Genomic DNA, 22,121 nt, shown 5'->3' on the forward strand with positions numbered 1-22,121 from the left:
CTCTCGGGGTGCTCATCTTTAACGGTGCCCACCCCCGCCACACACATTTCCTGAGGACGGGGACAGCGCGTGAATGACAGCGGGGCACGGGGCATGGGGCACAGAACGCGCCACGGAGCCAGATTTAGTGAACGAGGTGCGAGTGCTGCATCATCTCCTCACGGGAACCCAACGAGACCGACGAGGGAGGAGCACCACCCCCAGGCCACTGGCAGGACCCGACGGCTTGCGGCCGGACCTGAAGCACTGGGGCAGAGCGAACACGCGCGGCCCGGGAGGCCCCACCTTCAGGTCACTGCGACAGACCCCAGGCTGGAAGGGCAGAAGCACCAGGGCCACGGGCAGTGCTGGGCAAGGGCTCAAACCCCAGCTCCGGGGCTGCCTTGCTGCCAGACGTTTGCCAAGTCTCTGCCTCTCTGTCCTCGCTCATCCGTAGCATGAATATACCTAGGGGGTCCCGCTTAGCGAGTGACCGCCATCCAAAGGCCTTCCGTAATCGGGCACTTGTGTGTGTTTCCCGGTGCGAGGGCGCCACCAGGTGGCAGCAACGTGAATAGCCTTCACAATTCACGGCCAACCAACTGACAAGACGGAGTTCCTGCAATGAAGTACTTAAAAAATTTGGAACAATTCGTATTTTGACAGATCGTTCACCTTACACCACACTTTCTAAAAAGCCTTTATTAGTGTATTTTATGTTACGCTATTTAAAATTAACATAATCCAGGTGAACATAAAATGCAACCTCACTTATTAGCAAGGGTCTAAGATGTGCCAGGCATTATACTGACTTTCAGGGATGTGAGGGAGGGTCAACACAGAAGTCCCTGCCCACCCCGACAGTGACAGTCTGGTGGAGGGATCACAGAGAGAAACTCCTGAAAGGCCTCAAGCCACATGCTCCGAACCCCAAGGGACACGTGAAAGGAAACTCACACTCAAGACACATCTTAATGAACTGTGGAAAGTCACAAGAAAAAAGCTCAAAAAGAGCCAGAGGAAACCAAGAATAAAGACAGTAGACTCGTCACTAGAAACAGTGGGAATGAGAATGCAATGATATTGTCAGTGTGTGGAAGGAAAACAATCGATCTCGAATTCTACACTCAGGAAAAATATCCTTTAACAACAGAAGTGGAATAGATATTTCCGACCATACAAAACCCACGGGAACCCCTCCCCTGCAGAGCTTCGTTAGAGGAAACACCCCAGCGGTTTTTGGCAGAAGGTAATTATCCCAGACAGAAACTCAGATGCAGAAAGGCATGATGAGCAAAATAAAAAAGTAAATATGTGAGCAGATCTGAAGAATACTGACTGGATATGATAATGTCCTGTGGGTTTTAAAATACAACTAAAACATATAAATAGAACAGCACATGACTTGGGAGGAAGATAAATATAAAACATTCTAAGGTCTTTGAATTGTCCTGGATGAGGGTAAAACACAGCAATTAATATTAAGCTGTGATCAGTTATGAATGCACCCTGAAATCTGTAGGGTACTAAGAGAGCCCAGAAAGAGTAACTTCCAAATTAGCAGGAAGAAACGGAATAATAAAAAAAGAATCCAGTAGCAGGTAAGAATGGATATGAAATCCGGGACAAATAGACAGCGCTATGGTAGACTTAAACCCAAAACATCAGTAATCACGTTGAATTTAAATGGATCAGATGCTCCCATGCAGAGGAACTTACCTCTTCACGACCCAGTTTCCTTGGACTAACATCGCCACCTTCTGGATGCCACGCAGAACAGCCACAGAGTCGATGGAGGGGCCCAGGAGGCTCATCAAGTTGGCAAAAGGCATGACCTTCACTGAGGAGGACGCAGGAGTCGTCAGTCAAGGGAAGAGGGCCTGGGCCCTTCCCCCCCCGCCCCAAGTCTATACAGCTTCAGGCTCACACAACCACCCCGGCATGTGAGTAAGGCCGACCCCACTGGCTGCTTGTGCAGGCAACCCACACTCACTGAATCCTGCAGCAAACACCCCAAGGGGTGCTCCTTAAAGGTAAGACTAGTACGGGACGCCTGGCTGGCTCAGTTGGTAGAGCATGCAACTCTTGATCTCAGGGTCATGAGTTCAAGCCCCACAATAGGCGTGGCGCCTACTGGGGGGGGGGGGGGAGGAGACAAACAATAAAACCATTACTACCCGGGCCCAGAGAGGGCCTGGGGTAGGCCCCATGTCCTCTGCAGCAAGGCCAGTGGCCTGGCACCCTGGCAGCCCCAGGGAGAGCTGGGAGCTCCCCTCTGCTTAGGCCCCTGGAGGTGGTATCTCTGAAGAGGAGCCCGGGGCCTGGGACTCAGCTCTGAGGTTCAGGGCTCACATCTGCCCTACAGGTTCTGGCCCTCCGAGTCCTCTGACAAAGGGGACCAGTCCCTACTGTGTGCAGCCTGGTGCGGGCCCCCCAAGATAGTCCAAGTGAACGAATGGAGCTCGTGTTCACGTGCAAGGCTCTGTATAAGCCGTGAAGAAGCCTCATCTCAGCCCCCAGGAGCTCTCCTAGTTCCTTAGGCACAGGGGGGTCAGCGGCTGGCCCAGGCTCAATAGTAGGGGAGTGGCAGGAACCAGAGCCCGGCTGAGGGAGCCCCCCTTGCCCCCCCACTGCTGCAGTGCGTTCCTTCCAGACGCGGCCAGAGCTGTAAAGCCGGGCACGCTCTGGCTCCAGGTGGCGAGAGCCTCTGGCCTTGCCCCTCAGTCCTTAGTCTGTCCCACACTCCGTTTCCCAAGGAGGTGGTAGGGCTGGGGTCCCCCTGGGGGAAGCGTGTGTCCACCCACCATTCTTCATCAGGATCTTGATCTGATCAGCCAGGGGCAGGGTACGCAGCTGGGCCATGGACAGGACGTTGCTGGGAGCCACGGGTTTGTCTCTGTTCAAAACAGAGACGCTGGGTTAGAGCAGGGGTAGGAGGGGGGATTTGGGGTGGGGGTGGCGTCCGGCCCAACTCTACTCACTTCTCCTCCTCTGGGCTGGGTGGCATCAGCATCATGAGGTACTCACTGCAGGGGAGAGGGCAGGGTCAGCAGCTCCTGGGCTCTGGCCCTGCCCCACCCCTGCCCACAAACCCAGACTGCACCTAGGCTGAAGCCTCCCCAAGGGAGGGCTGGGGGCTGGGGGGCAGATAGAGACCCACACCCACACTCCCTAGCTCCCCCCAAACTTGCGGAGGAAGGACGGCCATCTCCTGCCACACGCACCCTCCCGACCCTCTCCAGAGGACAAAGGGCCCTCTCCCGTGTCTGTGTCCCCTGCTAGAGAAGGGGCCACAGTCCCCGGGAAGGCCCCACACCACAGGGACCCTCCTGGGGCCAGTGGTGGGCTCAGCAGCCTGGCCTGCCGGTCCCACCTGGGTGACTTGACGAGCTCAGTGTTCTCAGCCCCACCGGAACCCTGGCACAGCAGGTACTGGCGCTCGTGCTCAGAGCGGCTGTCCTGTTGGGGAAGGCGCAGGGGGGGGGACCCTCAGCCACCACCCCAGGCCCGCACCACCCGCCCCCCCGCCGAGCCCCTCTGCCATCCAGTTTTCACCCCTGCATCAGCTTTCCCTCCGGGCGCCCACTGTCCTGCCCCAAGGCCGGCCACAGGGTCATATCCAGCCACCTGAGCATGGCATTCAAGGCCTCTGTGAGGTGGCCGCAACCAACCACCTCCAGCTCTACGACCGAACAGCCCCAGCACCCGTGCCTAGGTGCCTGCCTGGGACACAGGGCCTTTAGCCGCAACGGTAAAAATAACAGCCAGCAGTCACCGAGCACCTACTATGTGCTGGGCTCTGGTCCGATGGCTGCTTATAGACATCAACTTCTCTCATTAGGTAATTTGCATAAAGTCACACACCAGGAAATAGCACAGCTTCTGGAAGTCTGACTCTAAGGCTCAGTCAACATGAATCTTTCAGGAAAGTTCCAGAGAAATCAGGAGTTGCTCCTCCCCCAGGAAAATGTTGGGGAGCCCTATGGCACCTTTGGCTTCGATTCAATCGCTTCCCTTACTCAATACAGTTTCAAGGATTGGGTTCTAAGTCAGCACACGAGATGAAAACCAAGTATAGTCAAAAGCGCCCTTGGCAGATACGCGAACTTGGCCATGTGACAGATGGCCGGTTCTCCATCGAGCGCTTTCATTCAGGACCCACTATGCATAAAAATCCGTAACCAAACACCAGCTCCACCCTGGGGCCGACAAGAAGCTCACACTTGAGGAGAGCCTGGGGATGCCGAAAACCCCGACCCAGGAAACGGTGGACTCCTTTCTCAATCTCCTGCTCCCCTGGGACTCACGCTAAGTAGACCGGCTGGAACAAGGGACAAACTATCCCCAGGACTCTACCCTCTCTACCCGGGGCTCCCTACCACAAGTGGCTCTCACCGAATCTGAAACCACCAGTTCAAGGTGAGACTGGGCTCTTCTCCCAGGACCCCGGCCCGGGGCCAGCGTCAGCCGCCACCGGGGACCCCGGCTCACCCTCAGGCCGTAGTAGTGCAGGTGCACCCAGGGCTCCTCGGCGTGCTTCCTCTGCAGGAACTCATAGGACTGCACGCGGCGCTGGCGGGCCTGCTCCGACTCAGGACGGGAGAACCGCACCTGGGAGGGGGGGCGTGGCCTCAGGCCCGGGCCCCATCCTGGGCTGCCGGCCTGCACCCCGCGAGAACACTGGAGAGCCCCACACCACTCCCACCTCCCCTTCATTTCCAGACACACATCTCTTAAATTCACTCCAACCGCGTCCCTCTCTGTGACTCGACGACACAGGCCAGGGAGCAGTTTTCTCGTGCTTCTGCCTGCCCGGCACCCAATCCATTTCCACTCCCACGGCTAATAGGCCCCCCCATTTTCCTTGGGGAAATGCCCAGTTCCCCCTCAGCTCAGGGGAGCAAATATCCCTCCCCCTGCCCCCACCCCCACACACATTCCCAGCCACAGGAGTGGGCACGTGACTCAGACCTGGACAATCCGAGCACCAAATCCTCTTAGCCACAGGGGCTGGTTCAGGGTTGGCCAAGCCAATGAGTCCGGTCTGGGACTTTAGTTAGAAGTAATGAGAAAGAAGTTTCTTTTCCCCTGGGGTCTTGGAAGCTGGGAGGATGTGAGCCTGGAGCGGGGATAACTCTGTACCACTGGGGACAGACACCCTGCCTGAGAAAGGCCAAAAGAGGAAGACGGAACCTGGAGATGGAGATGGAGAAACCAGGTCTTGATGACCGAGTCTGAGCACCTGAATCCAGCCATACCTGAAGCTACCCCTCAGCTTCTCAGTAACAGGGACCAATACATTCCATTTTGAGCTCATGCCAGGTAGGTCCGGGTTTCTGCTGCTTAGTGTCCTGATGGAACCGAGCCCTGACACCTCCCCTGTGAAGGGCACACCCCCACGGGGGCGTTGGCTGGATTATAGAACCCTAGGATTCTTTCTTTTTTTTTAAAGTAGGCTCCACGCCCAACATGGGCCTTGAAATCACAACCCTGAGATTAAGAGTTGCATATTCTACTGACTGAGCCAGCCAGGTACCACAGAATCCTGGGATTCTATATGTGTCCTTTAAGTTCACGGGCCTGAGGATAACTTGTTAAATGAGGGCCAGCTGAGTTCCCGAGGAGGGCAGGAGGGTGATCATTCAAGAAGCTACTGAGAGAAGAGGGTGAGCACCCCCTACCGCACAGCGGTCATGTCGGTAGCGGCCCATCTTCAAGGACGTGCAAAGGCTCACAACTTAAGCCACGTCCGTACGCCATCCGCGTCACCATTTGTGCTTTCTTCCTTAAATACTCCTTTTAACCTCCGTATGCTTACACAGAGGAAACTCGGTAAGCCATAAATGGAAGGTCAATATTCTTCTCACCATGTCTGGAACACAGGCTTAGTATTCAGATAGAATTGCTGGGTCTGCACACCACCGGGAACAGTGAATGATGTGGTTAAGGCACATGGGGTTTTCGTTCCACTAGGACACGGGCTTCATGGAACAGACTGTGCGAGTTCCCTGGACCTCCTAGGCCCCCAGTTTCCTCCTCCCAGGCAATTCCAGTTCCAGCCAAGCCCCAGGGTCCCCACGCTACAGAAGTCCCAGGCTGCTATCCTGTGAACAGCTGGGACAGGTCAGGGTGGGCGCAGGACAGGTTACTCCTCCAGGCTGCCCAGCAGGAAGGCTCTGAAGGATGGGACCGTTTCGGTGTCTGTTTCACCCCCAGAGCCTGGGTTCTGCACGGCCCCTCCCACCCCGAGCTGCGTGCGGGCAGCTGAGCTACAAAGCCGGCCCCGCTGCCCCCCGGCAGGCGGCACCCTCCCTCTCCTCGGGGCCAGAGTTCACTCACTGTGATCTGCTTCACGTCTTCTTCCGCCTCATCCTGCGAAGAGTCCCCGGCTGCAAGAGAAAGCGGACACTGCTTGCAGCCTCTGGTGGAGCCCCAACTCCCCAGAAGGCCTCAGGCAGGGGTATCTGGGAATTCTCCTAGACAGGGATCGTTGGCCAAGTCAGCTCTTCTCAACTGGGGGCAATTTTGCCCACGAGGGGACACTTGGGAATGTAGAAAGTCACGTTTGGTTGTCAAAACTGTGCAGGTGAGTGCTCTCGGCATCCAGTGGGTAGAGCAGGGATGCTGCTAAGCATCCTGGAATCCATCCCCCTGCAGTTTTTCCCATGACCCACCCATCCCTGCCAAGATGCAGACAGACAGAAGGGCTAGGGGTCCAGAGCTCACCCTCATTGGCCGCCTCCCTCTCCCGGTGCTTGGCGTCCGCCTTATCCAGGTAGGAGAAGCTGGGCCGCAGCTGCAGGATGCCATGAAGAGGCGTCAGGTGCAGCTCACCTGGCAGAGGAAGAAGGCTTTGGACCTGACTCTGGGAACTGGGGCCAACCCACCCAGCTTGGCTCACAGCAGTCACAAAGGGCCCTGCACTCCCCCAAAGGCCTCGGCCTACCGCCAAGCCACCTGCCAACTCCGCTCTAGCCCCCAGTCTCAGGGCCTTGGCACCACCAGGCCCGCGGCCCTTCCCAACCCCACCTGGCCCAGTGAGCACACAGCTGCAGCAGGACACGAACCCAGACCCTTCTGCTCAAAGCCACTTCTTAAAGCCTGCCTGCACACCCTCCCCCGTGAGCATCGAAGGCCTTTCTGACCCTGGTCGCCACCCCCTTCCCCCAGCTGCTTGCTCTGGCACACGGCAACGTTCCCGCTCCAAACACGGCCTCTCTTCCCCGCCGGGCCTTTGCCAGACACCCTCAATGCCCACCGCCCCCTCCCCACACAGACTGCCTCTCCTCCTCCAACTCAGCTCGTCAAAACCCCACCCAATCCGCTCAGAAGTCGGCCGCACAAATGTGGCTGGAGGAATGGCCCCTGGCGGGGCCAGCTGGAGGACTGTCTACACAGTCCTGGACGAGGATCGTGACTTTTCCTCGTGAGTGAAACGTGTGCACTGGGAGGCAGTGCAAAGACCATCAATTTCTCTCAAGTCAGTGTGGGCTTAAAAGAGAAGAAATCACACGCTAAGGCTCTGGTAAGTGGCTCTGTGAAAGCGTTCTGGACTCCAGAGGGAGCGGGATGCTCGCAGTCAGGAGTAAAGAAGCAAATGGTCCTACAAATACCATATGATTTCACTCATATGTGGAATTTAAGAAACAAAAGAACAGGGTTAAAAAAAAAAAAGCACACACACAGAAAAAGATTCGGGGCTCCTGGCTGGCTCTGTTGGTAGAGCATGCGACCCTCGATCTAGGTTATGAGCCTGAGCCCCACTCTGGGTGGGCGTGGAGCCTACTTAAAACAAAACAAAAACATACACACAAAGCACAGAACCCACAGACTCTTAACTACAGAGAACACACTGATGGTCACCAGAGGGGAGTGGGTGGGGGGAATGGTGAACTAGGAGATGGCGATTCGGAGTACACTTATGGTGCCGAGCACGGAGTCGGGTACAGAATCACTGACCCCCTCTGTTGTACACCGGACACTGATATAACACTGTCTGTTCGTTACACTGGAATTTAAAAAATAAAAAAAGAGTCATTTTACCACCCTACATACAAGAATAATTTTCAGAAATGTTAAAAAATTTTTATATAAAGTACTATACATACTAGAAAAAAAACTAGGAGAATCTTTGTATCAACCTAGGATGGGAGAAACAATCCTAAAAACCAAGACCAGAGATTCAGAAGGAAAAAGACAGGACAGGTAAGTTTGGGTACAGAAGAATACGATCACGTGGGAAGATGGCACAAGTTCTGGAGACGGGTGGTGGTGACAACTGCACACCAACACGAATGCCCTCAAACGTCACTGAACCGCACACTTAAAAATGGTCAAAATGAGGGGCGCCTGCGTGGCACAGTCAGGCAGGCATCCGAGCTGATTTCGGTTCAGGTCGTGATCTCAGGGCCGTGAGATCGAGCGCCGTGTCAGGCTCCGTGCTCAGCGGAGATTTAAGATGTAAGATTCTCTTCTTCCTCTGCCTACCCGCCACCCGCCCCCTGGGAGTGTGCTCTCTCCAAAATAAATAAATCTTTAAAAAAAAAAAAAGGTTAAAATGGTAAATTTCATGTTATGTACACTTTACCATAATAAAAATTAATTAATTCAAAGAAAGAAACAAACGGTCCCAGCTGCAAGGCGTGAGACATGGGTTCAAAAAAGAAGTATAGTTATTTGATACTACTTTTGAGTCTTTTCTAGTTTGTTTTGTAAGTGTTCAAATTAGTTTTACTTATTGCTTTATGAACTCTAAATACTTACTTTTTAATGGCTTTACTGAAATATAATTCCCGTGCCGTACAAAATTTAAAGCATACTAGTCAATGTATTTTAATATATTCCTGGAGCTGTACAACCAGCACTACAATCAATTTAAGAACATTTTCAGGGGTGTCTGGGTGGTTCAGTCGGTTAAGTGTCCGACTCTAGATTTCGGCTCAGGTCATGATCTCAGGGTCGTGAGATCGAGACCCTTGACGGGCTCTGCACTGGGCGTGAAGCCTGCTTGAGATTCTCTCTCCCTCTGCCCCCCGCCCCCCAAAGAACATTTTTTTTTTTTTTTTTTTTTAAAGATTTTATTTATTTATTTGAGAGAGAGAGAATGAGAGACAGACAGCACAAGAGGGAAGAGGGCAGAGGGAGAAGCAGACTCCCTGCTGAGCAGGGAGCCCGATGCGGGACTCGATCCCGGGACTCCAGGATCATGACCTGAGCCGAAGGCAGTCGCTTAACCAACTGAGCCACCCAAGCGCCCCCAAAGAACATTTTGATCTCCCCAGAAAGAAACCCTGAACCCATCCTCAGTCACTCCCCATTCCACATTCCTCCTAGCCATGGGGAACTATTACCCGCTTTCTGTCTCTACGGATTTGCCTCTTCGGGACACTTCATTTAAATGGACTCCGACAACATGTGGCCTGCTGAGCATCATGCCCACTAGAGGGTGTATCAGTACTTCACTCCTTCCCGTGGCCGAATAACATTCCACTGCATGGCCGTAGTGCACTTGGCTATCCAGGCGTCAGCTGACAGACTTATGGGCAGTTTCTACTTCTTCACTACTGTGAATAATGCTATGAACATCCATGTGCAAGTTTTGTGTGGATAGACGCTTCACTTCTCTTGGGGAGATGCTAAGTAAAATTGCTCATGCATAAGTACCTTGTATTTTCTTTTTTTTTGAGAAGGAGGGAGGGAGAGGGAGTGTGAGCAAGTGAGTGGGAGGAGGGGCAGAGGGAGAGAATCCCAAGCAGGCTCCACACTAAGCGCAGAACCTCGCAGAACCTGACATGGGGCTTGATTCCACGACCCTGAGATCATGACCTGAGCCGAAATCAAGAGTCGGATGCTCCACTGAATGAGCCACCAGGAGCCCCGCAAGTACCTTGTATTTAAAACAAAATCCTCCCACCTGTCTCAAAAGTTACGCTGTGTGTATGTCTGTGTCCCAGGTGGAGACAGTGACCTTGGAAGCACCCCCTCTATCAGGTCAGACAGCACCAAAGCCGGAAGTCCTTAGAGGTGGCCTATTCCAGCCCCCTGACAATGCCATTTCTACAACCTGCCTGGCCCCTACAGGCATCCGGCATTCGGGGAGCAGCAAGCTGGGTACCAGGCTAGGGACAGCCTCCCTCCCGCTTCCCTCGCACCCAAGCAGCCTCCAGGAGCCACGGCAGCCTGGCTGCCCAGCACGGGTACCTTGTCTGTAGAGCGCGGCAGCATAACGGGCTGTGTTGCTGGTGCTCTGGGAGGAACAGAACGTCTGCTTGTCCATCAGCTTCCTGGGAGCACAGGGAGAACAGACGTCAAGGGGAAGGAAGCTCCAGACCCAGGGCATGGCAGGCACCAGCCCCCCCACCCCAGACACCTCCTGAAGTTCAATACCCAGGGACAGGGATCCAGGCCCCACCTCAGCACATGTGAGCCTCAGGAGGGAAGTCGGGGAGGAGAAAACCCAAGTCCCTGTCTGTAGCCCAAGGACAGGTGGTGGGTCAAGCGCCCACTCCCATCAAGGGGCCTCTCAGAAGGGAAGACATTTGCCACGGGGCAGGGCTGCGCCAGGCCCAAGCATGTGAAGCTGGGATGTCGGGAGGGAGCCCAGCAATGGGGCACCAGGGCCCAGGTGTCGGAGAGGCCTTTGGAAGGCTCTTACTGGAGCGCACCAAAGCCTGCAGGCTGGGCCCAGGGGACTCACGAGGAGTAAGTGCTGCTCTCGTCCGCGCAGGCGCCGTCCACGTTGAGTGCGATCTGCTCCCCTTTGCTGCGGCAATAGTTGGGGTTCAGGGTGTCGATGGCCATCTCAAGCTCTACCTGCAGGCATCAAGCACCCCCAGCAGCTATGAGGAACTCAAAGATACCCCCAACCTGGCCACAGCCAAGTCCTGACCCCTGTCCCTGCCAATCCCAGCCCTGCTCAGAAGCAGGCCCGACACACACCCCTCCCTAAGGGCCCCCGGGGTTCAGTCCACATCAAAGGTCACAAACCCCAATTCCAACAGAAAGGCCAGAGTGTTTTGGGGGGGTGGGGTCATGTAGTTCTATTTGTCCTCCCCATTCTACCCTCCAAAATCTAAACTAGGTGCCAACATTTAAAATTCAAGAGATTTTCTCATAAAAATCCTCATTTCCAACTTCTCTTGAAAAGTCACTGCAAGTGGCAATGGGGGGCAATGGGGGGCTGGAGCTACAGCCACTCCCTGGACAAGACACGTGTCCAGCGCTCCCAGCCCCTATCACCCCATCCCTTCGAGGCACTTCGAGCCCATCAGAGCTGCTGCACGTCAGTGCCTGCCTTATCCTGTGAACGTGAGCCCCCCATTCCCAGTCTCGAACTCATCCCGAGCCTTATTCTCCTCTGGCCTCTCTGGAGCTGCTTTACTCCCTTTCTTTCTGGAAACTTCCCTTCCTCAGCTTTCCAGGCTCTGCAAGCAACTGGTCTCCTCTCAACCCTCCAATCGCTCCTTCTCTGGGCTTCTAGTCCCCAGAGGGCCCGTCTCCTCTTCACTTGCATCAGCCCCACCTGTACCACCCCTCCCCCCCACCTCCACCACCCCTCCCCCCCACCTCCATCAGAGGGCAGCCCCACCTTCTGCTGCTTGGGCTTGATCTTGGCTGAGAGGTGTGGAATGTCATCATAGGTCATCGAGGCTGGACGCACAGGGTACTGGGGAGGGGAAGGGAGCCGTCAGTCCACCCTGCCCAGCCCGGCCCAGCCCAGAGCTGGGCTCACAGGCTCCAGCCAAGAATCAACACCAAGCAGAGACCAGAGGTCCTCGCTGGTCCCCGCCTGTGTCGCCTTCATACCGGCTCCACCCAGCTTCCTTCCAAAAGGCAATTTTCAAGGGTCTCTGACCTCCGAGGGACAAGCCTAAGCATCAGGAACCCACAGAGGCCCCTCTCTGGTAACCCACGAGTCCCGCCGGGGAGGCAAGAGTGAGGATCAGGCAGAGGACATCCAGGCAGAGGACAAGGGACACAAGACCATGGGCAGCACAGACGAAGACCTGACCGATGACATGCTGTGGGTGGAGGACGGGTGTACGGGAATTCATTACCCCATTCTCTCTCCGCTGCCCTGTAAACTTTTCCGTAATAAAAACTGCCACTGACGCACTCAGCCCCTTCTGGGCCTCAGTGTCACCATGCATTAAGTTGAGAAGCTGTGGCCGGCGCTGCCCGTACCATGACAGCCTCTGGAAGAAGCTGCTGGAGGCATGGCAGCGTGTGCACTGAACCCTCTGTGTGGGGGCCCTCTCAGATCTGCTACGTTCCGAGGCAGCGGTGACTTCCTAAAAGCTCACTCAGATAGCAACACAGCAACTCCTCCTTGCTTCCTGGGCCAGAGCTTACGGCAGCGGTAGGACGAACAGTCTGGAGCCTGACTGGTCTGGCCTGAGCCCTGGCAGCTCTGCCATCTCCTGATCTCGGGCTGGGACGGGTGGTGGTAAAGGGCAAGGTTCTGGAATCAGGCCTGGGTTCCGGTCCCAACTTTGCCTCTTGCAATGTGTGGACCTGGGCCAGCTCCTCACCACAAACGTGCGTGTCCTCACCTCACGGGGCTGCTGGGGGCGGGGAGTGAGGCAAAGAGAGCAGACACCGCAGGGCCTGGCCCACCGTGAACACATATGGGGTCACCGTCCCCACCACCAGCTCCCCACCACTTTGCAGGCAGCCGAGGAAACCAGTTCAGAAGGCCTGAAGGACAGGCCCCCAGCCCCACAGCCTGTAAAGGCAGACCCCGGGGGCAGAGGGCAGGGGGATGCCGGGCCTCTTCCCAGCTCACATTTGGAGTACCCCCACTGCTGCCCCGTCCTGGGCCCCGTGCACAAGTGGCTAGCCTCCCTGCGCCTCACCTTCTCACGTGCAACCTGGAGACAAAATACTTACAACTATAACCTTGTTATTGGAAATGCAAACCATCTGCCCGTTCCTTTAAACATGAAACATAGTGTTTCCATTGGATCCAGCAATTCCGCTCCCAGGGATGTGCCCAAGAGAAATGACACCTGTCCCCACAAAAACTGGTGTGGGATGCTCACGGCCGCACTGTTCATAATAGCCCCAAAGTGGAACCGACCCAAAGAGCCAGCAACGCACAAACACGACGTGCTGTATAGAACCACACCACGGAGTCCTCTTCATCCATAGAACGGAAGGAGGTACTGATACATGCTGATGACGAGTGAGCCTCGAAACCACGATGTCGAGTTAAAAGCAGCCAGCTATGCCATGATTCCGTGTCCATGAAATGTCCAGAAGAGGCAAATCCATACAGTGAGAAAACAGGTTAACAGCTGCCTCGGGATGCAGGCAGCAATGGGGGACACGGGACCAAACTGTCCGAAAACAGACTGTGGAGCTGAGCTCTGGGCCGGGCCACGTTCTGAGCACTCTGGATGGATTCATCCAACCCCCACGGGGCGCTACAGGGCAGGTAGTATAACTGCCACCATTTCGCAAATGAGGAAACAGAGGCACAGAGAGCTCAAGGACCTTGCCCAGGGCTCACAGCTAAGTCATGATGGAGCTGGGCCTCAACACGGCTGCCAGTCCCCAGAGCCCCAGAACCACGACACTGTTCTGCCTTTCACGGCTGCCTTGGTTTTCCCATCTTCAAAATGAGAGACTATTAACCTGCCCACCCACAAGAGCAAAGAGAAACCCCCTGTCCCACACTCTGGCGCCCAGAACCCTAAGTGAGGCTGAGGTTTCCCAGCGCCCCTCACCCCCCACCCCCACGCTCAAGGTGGCCCCTTTGCCCTCTGGTCTCATCATTACCTGAAACAGATAGAGCTTCTCTGCCAGACTTTTGGCCAAGTACACGTCGATCTGGGAAAAAGGGAAGAAGACTTAAACAGGAGACAGACAGGTGGCTGGCCTGCCCTGGCCTGCCCCTGCTCCCTGGATGTCAGTCAGGGGTCGTGGCTCCTACAGGGAGTGCGGGGGAGGGGGAAGAGCTCAGCTCCTGCTAGAAACAGAGGGAACCGAGTCTCCAGCCTCCCTCTCTATGGCTCTCAGGGGGACCAGGACAAGAGTTCCTGGCCCCCTCCTAGGTCCACTACAACCCAATAAAAATGTGCCTTCCCCGGGGCTGCTCACGTCAGGATGCATCCCAGAGCCCGATTAAATGCTTTTCTGATGAGGCTGGGACAGGGGAGAGCTTACCCATTTGCCTGCCCTTCCTCCCTGTGCCCTCCACCACCTACCCTGGACTGACCTGTCACACCACCTTCAGGTGGTCTGCAAGCCCCTCTAAGAATGATCTGGCCCAACTCTTTCTTCTCAACACTAACCGCCCCTGACCCACCGTGCAGCAGTTTACCTCCCTGCTTCCCGGCTCTTCATATGAACCATGTTCTCTCCCACCACCAGGCCTTAAGGAGGAGTGAAGGGCATCAGCGCAGGCGAAGCCTGTGTGAAGGGCAGTCTAGGTGGAGGGAGCAGCATGTGCAAAGGCCCAGAGGCTCTAGGATGTGTCTGGATCTGGGCTGACTCTGGAACCTACCTCCCCACCATCTGCATCTTGGGTCTCCTTCTTTGTCAGATCCTAAGCGTCCCGAGGGCGGGACACTGCCTTGCTCGCTCACTGCTGTCATAGCCCCCAGCACACAGTAGATCCAGTGAACAACTGCTGAATGACTTCTGGGTAGGCCCAGGAAGAAGGGGGAGTTGTCAAACCCATTCATTCATTCAACAAATAGTCACTGAGTATCTACTAAGTGACAGGCACTGAACTTGGCTTTGTGGACACAGTGGTGAAGAACAAAATCCCTCCCTTGTGAAGTTTACATTCTAGTGAAAGGAGATTATGTTTAGGGGATGGGGAGGGTTATGACCAAGCACAGGGCGTGGCCAAGGTAAGGGGCTTGGGGGTGCCAGGGAGGGTGAACAGGAGAGCGCCACACGAGGCAGGGGGGGTCAGGGAATCCTCTTTGACAAGGAAATGCTGGATCAGAGACTGGGAGGAAGTGAAGGGCTCAGCTAGGCAGTTATCTGGAGGAAGAGGGTTCCAGGCAGAGGGAACAGCCTGGTTAGGGGTCCCTGGGATGCCAGCAGGTTCCGGGCTGGCCCGAGGATGGATGGAAGGGCCTCAGCCCTGCTTCCTGCTGCCCTGGGCCTGGGCTCTCCTCCCCAGCAGCCCCGGCAGATGGTAGGGAGCAGCGGTTACCTCCTGTACGACTGGGTCATCCTCTTCATTGGCCATACTAGGGGGGAGCCAGCCGCACGATCCTCAGACTCAATCTGCAAGGGACAGCAAGAGGCCTGAAACGTCAGCCAGCCATTCCGCCGACACCCCTGGGTGCCTCCGCCGCAACGGGCCTGCTCTGGGAGGGGAGAGCCTGAGACAAACAGCAAGTGACCTTCTTTCTACATCTTCCCTGGAGTCAACAGACGGCCAATTCTAGACCCCAGTGGCCAGAACCAAACAAGAGGGAAAAACCACCAAACAGAGGGTACAAACAGGCGGACCCGAGGCGGCACACGTCGGCTGCACCCGTGGGAAAGAATAAATGACCAGCTTTAAGGGTTTTGCGACCATGCACAGAAAAGAGGTCACTGCCAGGCAGGGGGATGGAGGCTGGCTGGTCCACAGCCATGATGCAAATACTCGAGCACTGATTGGGGGCCACGGGGAAGCGTTAGGGAAGAGTCTGACGTCCAGCAGAAAGAGCCAGCAGTCCCAAGGCTGTCTGGGGGGGCTCTGTCTCTGGTACTTGACTTTCAAGCAGACTTTAAGCCCGACCTCGTGTGAGAGGATTTTCCTGTTTGGTGCGTGCGACACAAAATGACCTTCTTCACAGACTTTAATGTATTCAACACACCAACCCTGCAAGGTGGCCTGACTCTCCCCATTATCGAAGGGCGACTGGAACTCGGGGACGCCGTGCATGCGCTAGCCAGAGCCACAGAACAGGCCAGATGACGCACCGGGCTTCAAAACCAGGCCAGCCAGGCCATCTGACTTCAGGTAACAGCTACAGGTCAGGAAGCTCAGAGGGAAGGGAAGGGCCTTCCTGCCGGGAGGAGGGGGTGCATCTGGGCTGGGCCCTGAAGGAGAGAAGGATTTGGACAAGCCATGACACCAGACGGCAGGAGGGACCCCAGGTGACTGGCAACACCTCAAGCCCGGAGGGGAGAAGGCCGCAGGTCTCCATGGCAGAGGGGAAGTCAGTCTGCTGGGCTGACTCTTCATGTTCCCACAGGAAGGGGATGGTCATGTGGGTACCTTCAGAATCCCAGCAGCCCCCAGGCCTCTAGTTCTGGGTAAGACCATCATGATTTTGGTCTTATCTACTTAACATCCAAGTAATTAAATATTTAGAAGGGCATAATACCTTCACCGTGGGTGGGATTCAAGGTCATCTAAGCCCTCTGCCTGAGCTGTACCACCCGACGTCCTTTCATGCGTTCCAGATACATGTTCCAGACTCTGACTGCTCAGCCCCGGTGCTGGCCTCATCCCTGATGCCTCTCCCCCCTCACCTCACACCAGCAACTTCTGTCAGTTCCACCCTGAAGGCAGGTCTGGGATCTGGCCACCCCCACCGCCACCTCCCTCGTCCAGCCAGCCCCACTGCCTGCCTGCACGACAGCAACGGCCCTCCGATCTTCGCCCAACCCCACGGCCAGCGCCAGTGATCCTTCTGGAAGCCACATCAGGGCTCGCCACGCCTCTGCCTTCAAGGGCCTCCCATCCCACTCAGGACAGAAGCTCAAGTCTTTATGCCGCCACCACCCCTTTGCCTCTCAGACCTCATCTCCCACAGGCCCCCTTCCTTCCTCTCCCCCCACCTTGGGCCTTGGTAACTGCTCTACCCCAAGAGCCTCATGGCTCCCTCCCTCACCTCTTCCAGGTTTTTGTTCAAATGTCACCTCATCACTAAGACCTGCCCTGTCTACTCTATCCAAAATTGCAACACCCTCCCCCAGCTCCCTTCCCGGCTCTGGTTGTCCCCAAAGCACGCACCACCACAGCTCTGTTATCATTTTGTCCCCATCCCCACTGCCACTAAGCTGTAAGCTACATGAAGGCAGAGATTCTGGTCCGTTTTGTCCCTTGCGGTACCCCCGAGCCCGCAGCAGGCACTCCATACATACGTGCTGTCTGAAGAAATGGGACCACAGGAGGCTATTTAACAGGGAGCTACCAAAGACTTCTGAGTGGAGGAAGATGTGGAGGAAGAAGGCAAACCAGAGGGAAGCCAGCTGCCCCAGCGGTTAGGGCTTGAAGACTGGATGAAAACCAGAAGCCCTAAACTGACAGTCTGAGGTGTGTGCTCCTGCCCAGAGAGAGGGGGATGGATGGCAGAGCCCCCGGGCTCACCCCGTCTGCACTGACCGCCAGGGGTCACAGGTGCACGGCGAGCACCTAGCTCCTCTCCGGCCGGCTCCGTGGACAACCGAGACACTGGGGACTTGCACACGAGTCAGGGAACAGGTCATATGTACAAAGAGGTGTGGCCTGGGAGCTTCCCCAGACGCAATCATTCCTGAGAAACTGGCTTTCTCAGCTCTTGGTGGGCTCTGCCGACCCCTCCCCCAGTCACTGAGGAGCTGTGGCTCCTCCCTCCAGATGGTACACGCGACTAGGGTAACGCAGGGCTCTCACTTCCCCTCATCCTCCCTGCCAGCATCATCCAACTCGGTGGCTTTCCAAGTTTTCAGCCTAAGACCTATAGTAAGAAATCCACTCCACAGAAACAACCCAGTACATACACACAATTATGGAACTAAACCAAGGTTTCACACAAGCTTAACTGCCCCTATTAGATGTGAGGCAGTGAGGTTTTCTACCCTCACTCATTAAAATTAACATGCTGGTTACAATCCTCCAAAGTGATTTCACATCTCACTAATAAAAGGTATTTTTTTAAGTAATCTCTATGCTGAATGTGGGGCTCGAACACCCCGAGATCAAGAGCTGCATGCTCCACCGACTGAGCCAGCCAGGCGCCACTCACTAATAAACCTTCATCTGTGATTGAAAAGTACTGCTCCAACAGGTCTCCCTGAGGTCCCTCTTTTCTATCTCCAGTCCTCCCAGAAACAGCCAGAGCTGTCCTTGCAAAAGAGTCAATCACATCATTCTCCTGCTCAAAACGCTTCACCTGCCACATAGAATAAAATCCAAACTCCCTTCCATGGCCTAAAGGCCCTATGTGATCCTGCCCCTGCCTTTCCCTCACCATCTACATGGCCAAATAGCCACCTGCTGGGCCTCCAAGAGGCTAGGCCCCAGCCTGTCTCAGGACCTTTGCATGTCATCTACTTTTCCCACATCTTTTCAAAGCTGGCTCCTTTTCATTAGATATCACCCCCCCACCCCCTCCAGGAGGGGAGAGAAGTTCCCTGGCCACGCAATCTGAAAGAGCCAACCGGCTCACAGTCACCACCAGCTCTCCCTGTTTTCTTTCCTTCATGGTTCTTATCACAATCTGGAACCACCTAGTCTACTTGCGTTTGTGTTGTCTGCCTTCTGTACTAGAATGTAAGCTCCAAGGGGGCCTCTGAGTTACCTCAACCATAAAGTGGAGATGATCACACTTACTTCATCAAGTTGTTATAAGGACTATTCTCTCTTTTTAAAATCCATGCTGTTCTCCCAATACCTGGCATGAAGTGAACACTCAATACAGTACAAAGAACAATTAAATAAGTGAACGCATGAAATCAGGCGGTAATAGACCCTTCACCCTGTGAGCCTAACTCAGCCCCATCCAGACACCGGTGGACTCATGGTTTGGGCCTTACGGACACTTGAGAACAGACATGGGCTATGGCCCGGGCAGAAGCAGCCCTCCCAGCCACAAGCCAAGCTTCCCCAGCTGCAGTGACCACCTGTGACCACCTTGGGTGTCCTGTGGCCATAATGGTACTCTGTGGCAGTGGCTCCGTGGCCTTGAGCACACGAAGTTCCCCCCAGCAGGGAGCTGCCAACAAATGGAAAGGAGACAAGGACACCAGGTAGAGCAAAGGAGGGGTTCAGAGCAAAGGAAATACCTGAATGCCACACCTGGGTGCATCCCTGTGCACCTAGGAATCTAACTTGTCGGCCAATCAGAAATGCAGAGGCAACTCCAAAATCTCTCTAGCTACTGGAGGGAGAAAACAAAGTACAACGCAGTTAAGAGGAGAGGGCCCCAAGGGCAAACAGTCTCCAGGCCTGGATTCTAACCGCCTGCGTTTGTCTCTGGCAAGCCATCTCCCCGCTCTGGGTCACCTCAGCTTCCACCTCTGTTAAAGAGTCAGCCTGGAAAAAAAGAACTAATTAATCCTTAACTGGTCATCAGACCTTTCTCCAAGGACTTCACACACGTTCTCATCTTCTCAATAGTCCTGTAAGTCAAGATTCATCATTCCCAATTAAGAAACGAGGAAACTAAGAATCAGAGAGTAGGTAATTTCGCCCAAGGTCACAGTGCTGGAGAACAGCAGAGACAGAGCGGAACCCCGGGTCTGGCTGATGTCAACGATCCGTATTCTTAACCACTATGCTGCACACCTCTTGAATAAAAGGCACTATGGGATAGTGGGGAAGAGCCTGGACTCTCAGAGCTGAACGACACCGGTTCAAATCCCACCTCAACTACCTACCATACGTGGCCCACCTGGGGTTGTTCAATCTCGGAAGGTCTCACTATTTTCATCGCTAAAATGGGGATAATAAAAGTACCAAACTCCCGAGGGCTGCGGTGAGGATTAAATAAGGTAAAAAATGTAACCTGCGGGGAGTTTTGTTATTACTTGGCAACATGTTTTCTTCCAACGTCGGAGAGCACAAGGCCGCCACAAATCAAACCCTGCGAGCTGGGGCTTCTCGCGTCTTACCCTATTTAGCCCTCACCACAACCCTATGAGGCAGTTAATTTTATTATCCCCATTTCACAGATGAAGAAACGCTGGCGACTGCTAAGACCTCCTCCATCGCCCACCGATTCTAAAGCCGACCTAACTGAACGACCTTGTTTATGTTCGGGTTTACTTGACGTGCTTACTGACACCTCCTCCAGCCCGCGGTCAGGGCCGTCTCCGCGGCACGGTGCCGGCTCTCAGTGAACGCTGAATGGAGGCCTGAAGAGCTGAATGAAGAATGCCGGGCCTGGCCGGGCGGAGACTGCTCTGGTTCAGGGCGAGGAGAGGGCCGGGGCCGGCTTGGGGACCCTCCCCCTGCCCAGCGGGGCGGGCCGCCGGCCCCGGGCCACACTGTCCAATGGGTTTCGCCTCCCTCGCGGGTGGTCAGGCCCCCTTCTCACGCCCACCACGCAGCCGTCGCCACTAGCTGCCGCGCTGGCGGGACACCGGGTGCCTTCGGACAGGTGCTCCCGCGGGAGGCCCGCCTGGGCCGGGCGGAGCACGGTGGCTGGACCCTGAGTCACCGCCGGCAGCCTCGGCCGCCGCATCCCCGACTCCCAGGCCCGGCCGAGGTCGGAGCCCGCGGCCGGCCCGGGTCTACGGGGGCCGGCTACCCAATCCTTCCCGCCCGAGTCCCGGGAGGCCCCCAGCCCCTGGGTTCGGCGCGGCGCGGGCCTCCCGGCCTACTCGGCAGCCCAGCCCAGGCCCACCTCGCGAGTGCGGCCCGGCTCCAGCCCGGGCGTGCGCTGCCTTCTCGGAACTCACCTCTCCGCGGGGGCCGCGCGTGGGCGGCGGCAACGGCCCAGGTACCCGCGGGCTGCAGAGGCGGCGGCGGCCCGGCTCTTCTCTTAGGCAGCGGCCATGTTGCTGGTGGAGAAACTCCAGCGGACACGTGGGGGGAGCGGGCCGGGCCTCACGCTTCCTTTTACCCACAATGCCCCGCCCCGACGCGCGCAGACCCGCCCCCTCCGCCGCTCCATTCATACCGGCCGCCTGCCGGGTTGGGCAGCAGGAGGCGCTGATGACCCGGCAAAAGAGCAGAAAACAGAGCCTGGTGCCAGGGCGGTAGGGAAAAAAAGAAAAAGCTCTGGCAGCGGTGGGATTCGAACCCACGCCCCCGAAGAGACTGGAGCCTTAATCCAGCGCCTTAGACCGCTCGGCCACGCTACCCAGTTAGAAAATAGTTCTTCCGGGAAGCTACTTAATACTCGAACGAGCAAATTTCACTGTTTTTTATGTTTTATTTGATTTTGATGGACTTATTTTGAACATGTCATGTATTTAAAAGAAAATATTTGCTCCAGTAATTACACCCAGATTTGTTCCAAATAGGTTTTAGAGCGAAAAGCAGCTTAAGAATCCGTGTTTAGAGTCGGCTGTTTCACCCGGAGACCCCAGGAAGAGCCACGTATCTCCGGAGAAATGATGGATTCCCGCAGCAATTCGCCCCAGGGCCTCCGAAGACCAAACCCGGGGGAGCTGGTGTAAGCAGTTTTCTCTGAAAAGTTATGTGTTTTAATTTTTAGTTACTCAAATAATAAGTGAATTATTGCAAGATATTAAAACTTTGCAGATAAGGTACAAATGCTCTTTTAACTTTGACTCTAAATCCCATCCACAGAGGTAACCATTATTATCAGCTCAGTATCTATCTTTCTGGATTTTTTGCTGTGAATTTATGTGGATATTTTTGGATATATTCATATGGATACATAGATACCTATAGAGAATTGATATTTTGTTTTTATTGTGTATGGCTTTTTACATAAATATTATCACACTATTACTCTTGATCTGCAACTGTTTTTTCACCCAAATATGCTTTTAAAATATCTATCCATGTTGATGGAAATAGATATTTAAAAATACAGAAAAAGTACAAAGAAAAAATAATCACCCACATTCCCACCACCTAGTACTGTGGCATTTCACTTCCAATTCTTTTCCTATGTACATACTTTTCATTAAAAGTTAATGATATGAATATGCTGTCCTTTTAAAAATCCGTTTAAAAATACACTAGATCATTAAAAATTTTTTTAAATAAAAATATACTAGACCATTACAAATTAAAAATAAAACCTCCTTCCCAAACATCCTCCCTTGGCTATAACTATTATTATGATTTGATGTGTATTCAATCCATTTTTTATACTTTCTTATCTATATATTTATACCTATAGATACAGATATTTGTGTGTGTGTGTATATACATATATTCTCATGAACAATATATAGAATGGTCTTCTGTATGTTTTCTATTCTCATAAATATTATTGTGCCAAGAT

The 22,121-nt window shown here is 54.6% G+C and overlaps 1 protein-coding gene and 1 non-coding gene across 7 annotated transcripts in view; both read right to left on the minus strand.

Moving 5' to 3' along the window:
• POLR3E (RNA polymerase III subunit E) overlaps positions 1-20,749 on the minus strand; it is a 29,718-nt gene extending 8,969 nt beyond the window's left edge. For 3 of the 6 annotated variants that reach the window (XM_036097358.2, XM_078074695.1, XM_036097354.2), the window contains exons 1-13: positions 20,599-20,749; positions 15,149-15,222; positions 13,759-13,809; positions 11,567-11,644; positions 10,676-10,791; positions 10,180-10,262; positions 6,706-6,813; positions 6,319-6,368; positions 4,471-4,590; positions 3,353-3,438; positions 2,961-3,005; positions 2,784-2,875; positions 1,699-1,819 (exon numbers count right to left, since the gene is read on the minus strand). In XM_036097358.2, coding sequence (XP_035953251.1) covers positions 1,699-1,819; positions 2,784-2,875; positions 2,961-3,005; positions 3,353-3,438; positions 4,471-4,590; positions 6,319-6,368; positions 6,706-6,813; positions 10,180-10,262; positions 10,676-10,791; positions 11,567-11,644; positions 13,759-13,809; positions 15,149-15,184 — 986 coding nt within the window. In that variant the 5' untranslated portion in view covers positions 15,185-15,222; positions 20,599-20,749. Of the gene's footprint in view, positions 1-1,698; positions 1,820-2,783; positions 2,876-2,960; positions 3,006-3,352; positions 3,439-4,470; positions 4,591-6,318; positions 6,369-6,705; positions 6,814-10,179; positions 10,263-10,675; positions 10,792-11,566; positions 11,645-13,758; positions 13,810-14,302; positions 14,392-14,485; positions 14,623-15,148; positions 15,223-19,963; positions 20,081-20,598 lie in introns of those variants that run through there. The other 3 variants (XM_078074696.1, XM_078074694.1, XM_036097361.2) reach the window with 3 other exon arrangements.
• Positions 20,750-20,921: 172 nt separating this feature from the next.
• Positions 20,922-21,003, minus strand: TRNAL-AAG (transfer RNA leucine (anticodon AAG)). The gene has a single exon. It is a non-coding gene; the product is annotated as a tRNA-Leu (tRNA).
• Positions 21,004-22,121: the final 1,118 nt, after the last annotated feature.

Source organism: Halichoerus grypus, chromosome 6, assembly GCF_964656455.1.
Source record: "Halichoerus grypus chromosome 6, mHalGry1.hap1.1, whole genome shotgun sequence".
Taxonomy (NCBI): domain Eukaryota; kingdom Metazoa; phylum Chordata; class Mammalia; order Carnivora; family Phocidae; genus Halichoerus; species Halichoerus grypus.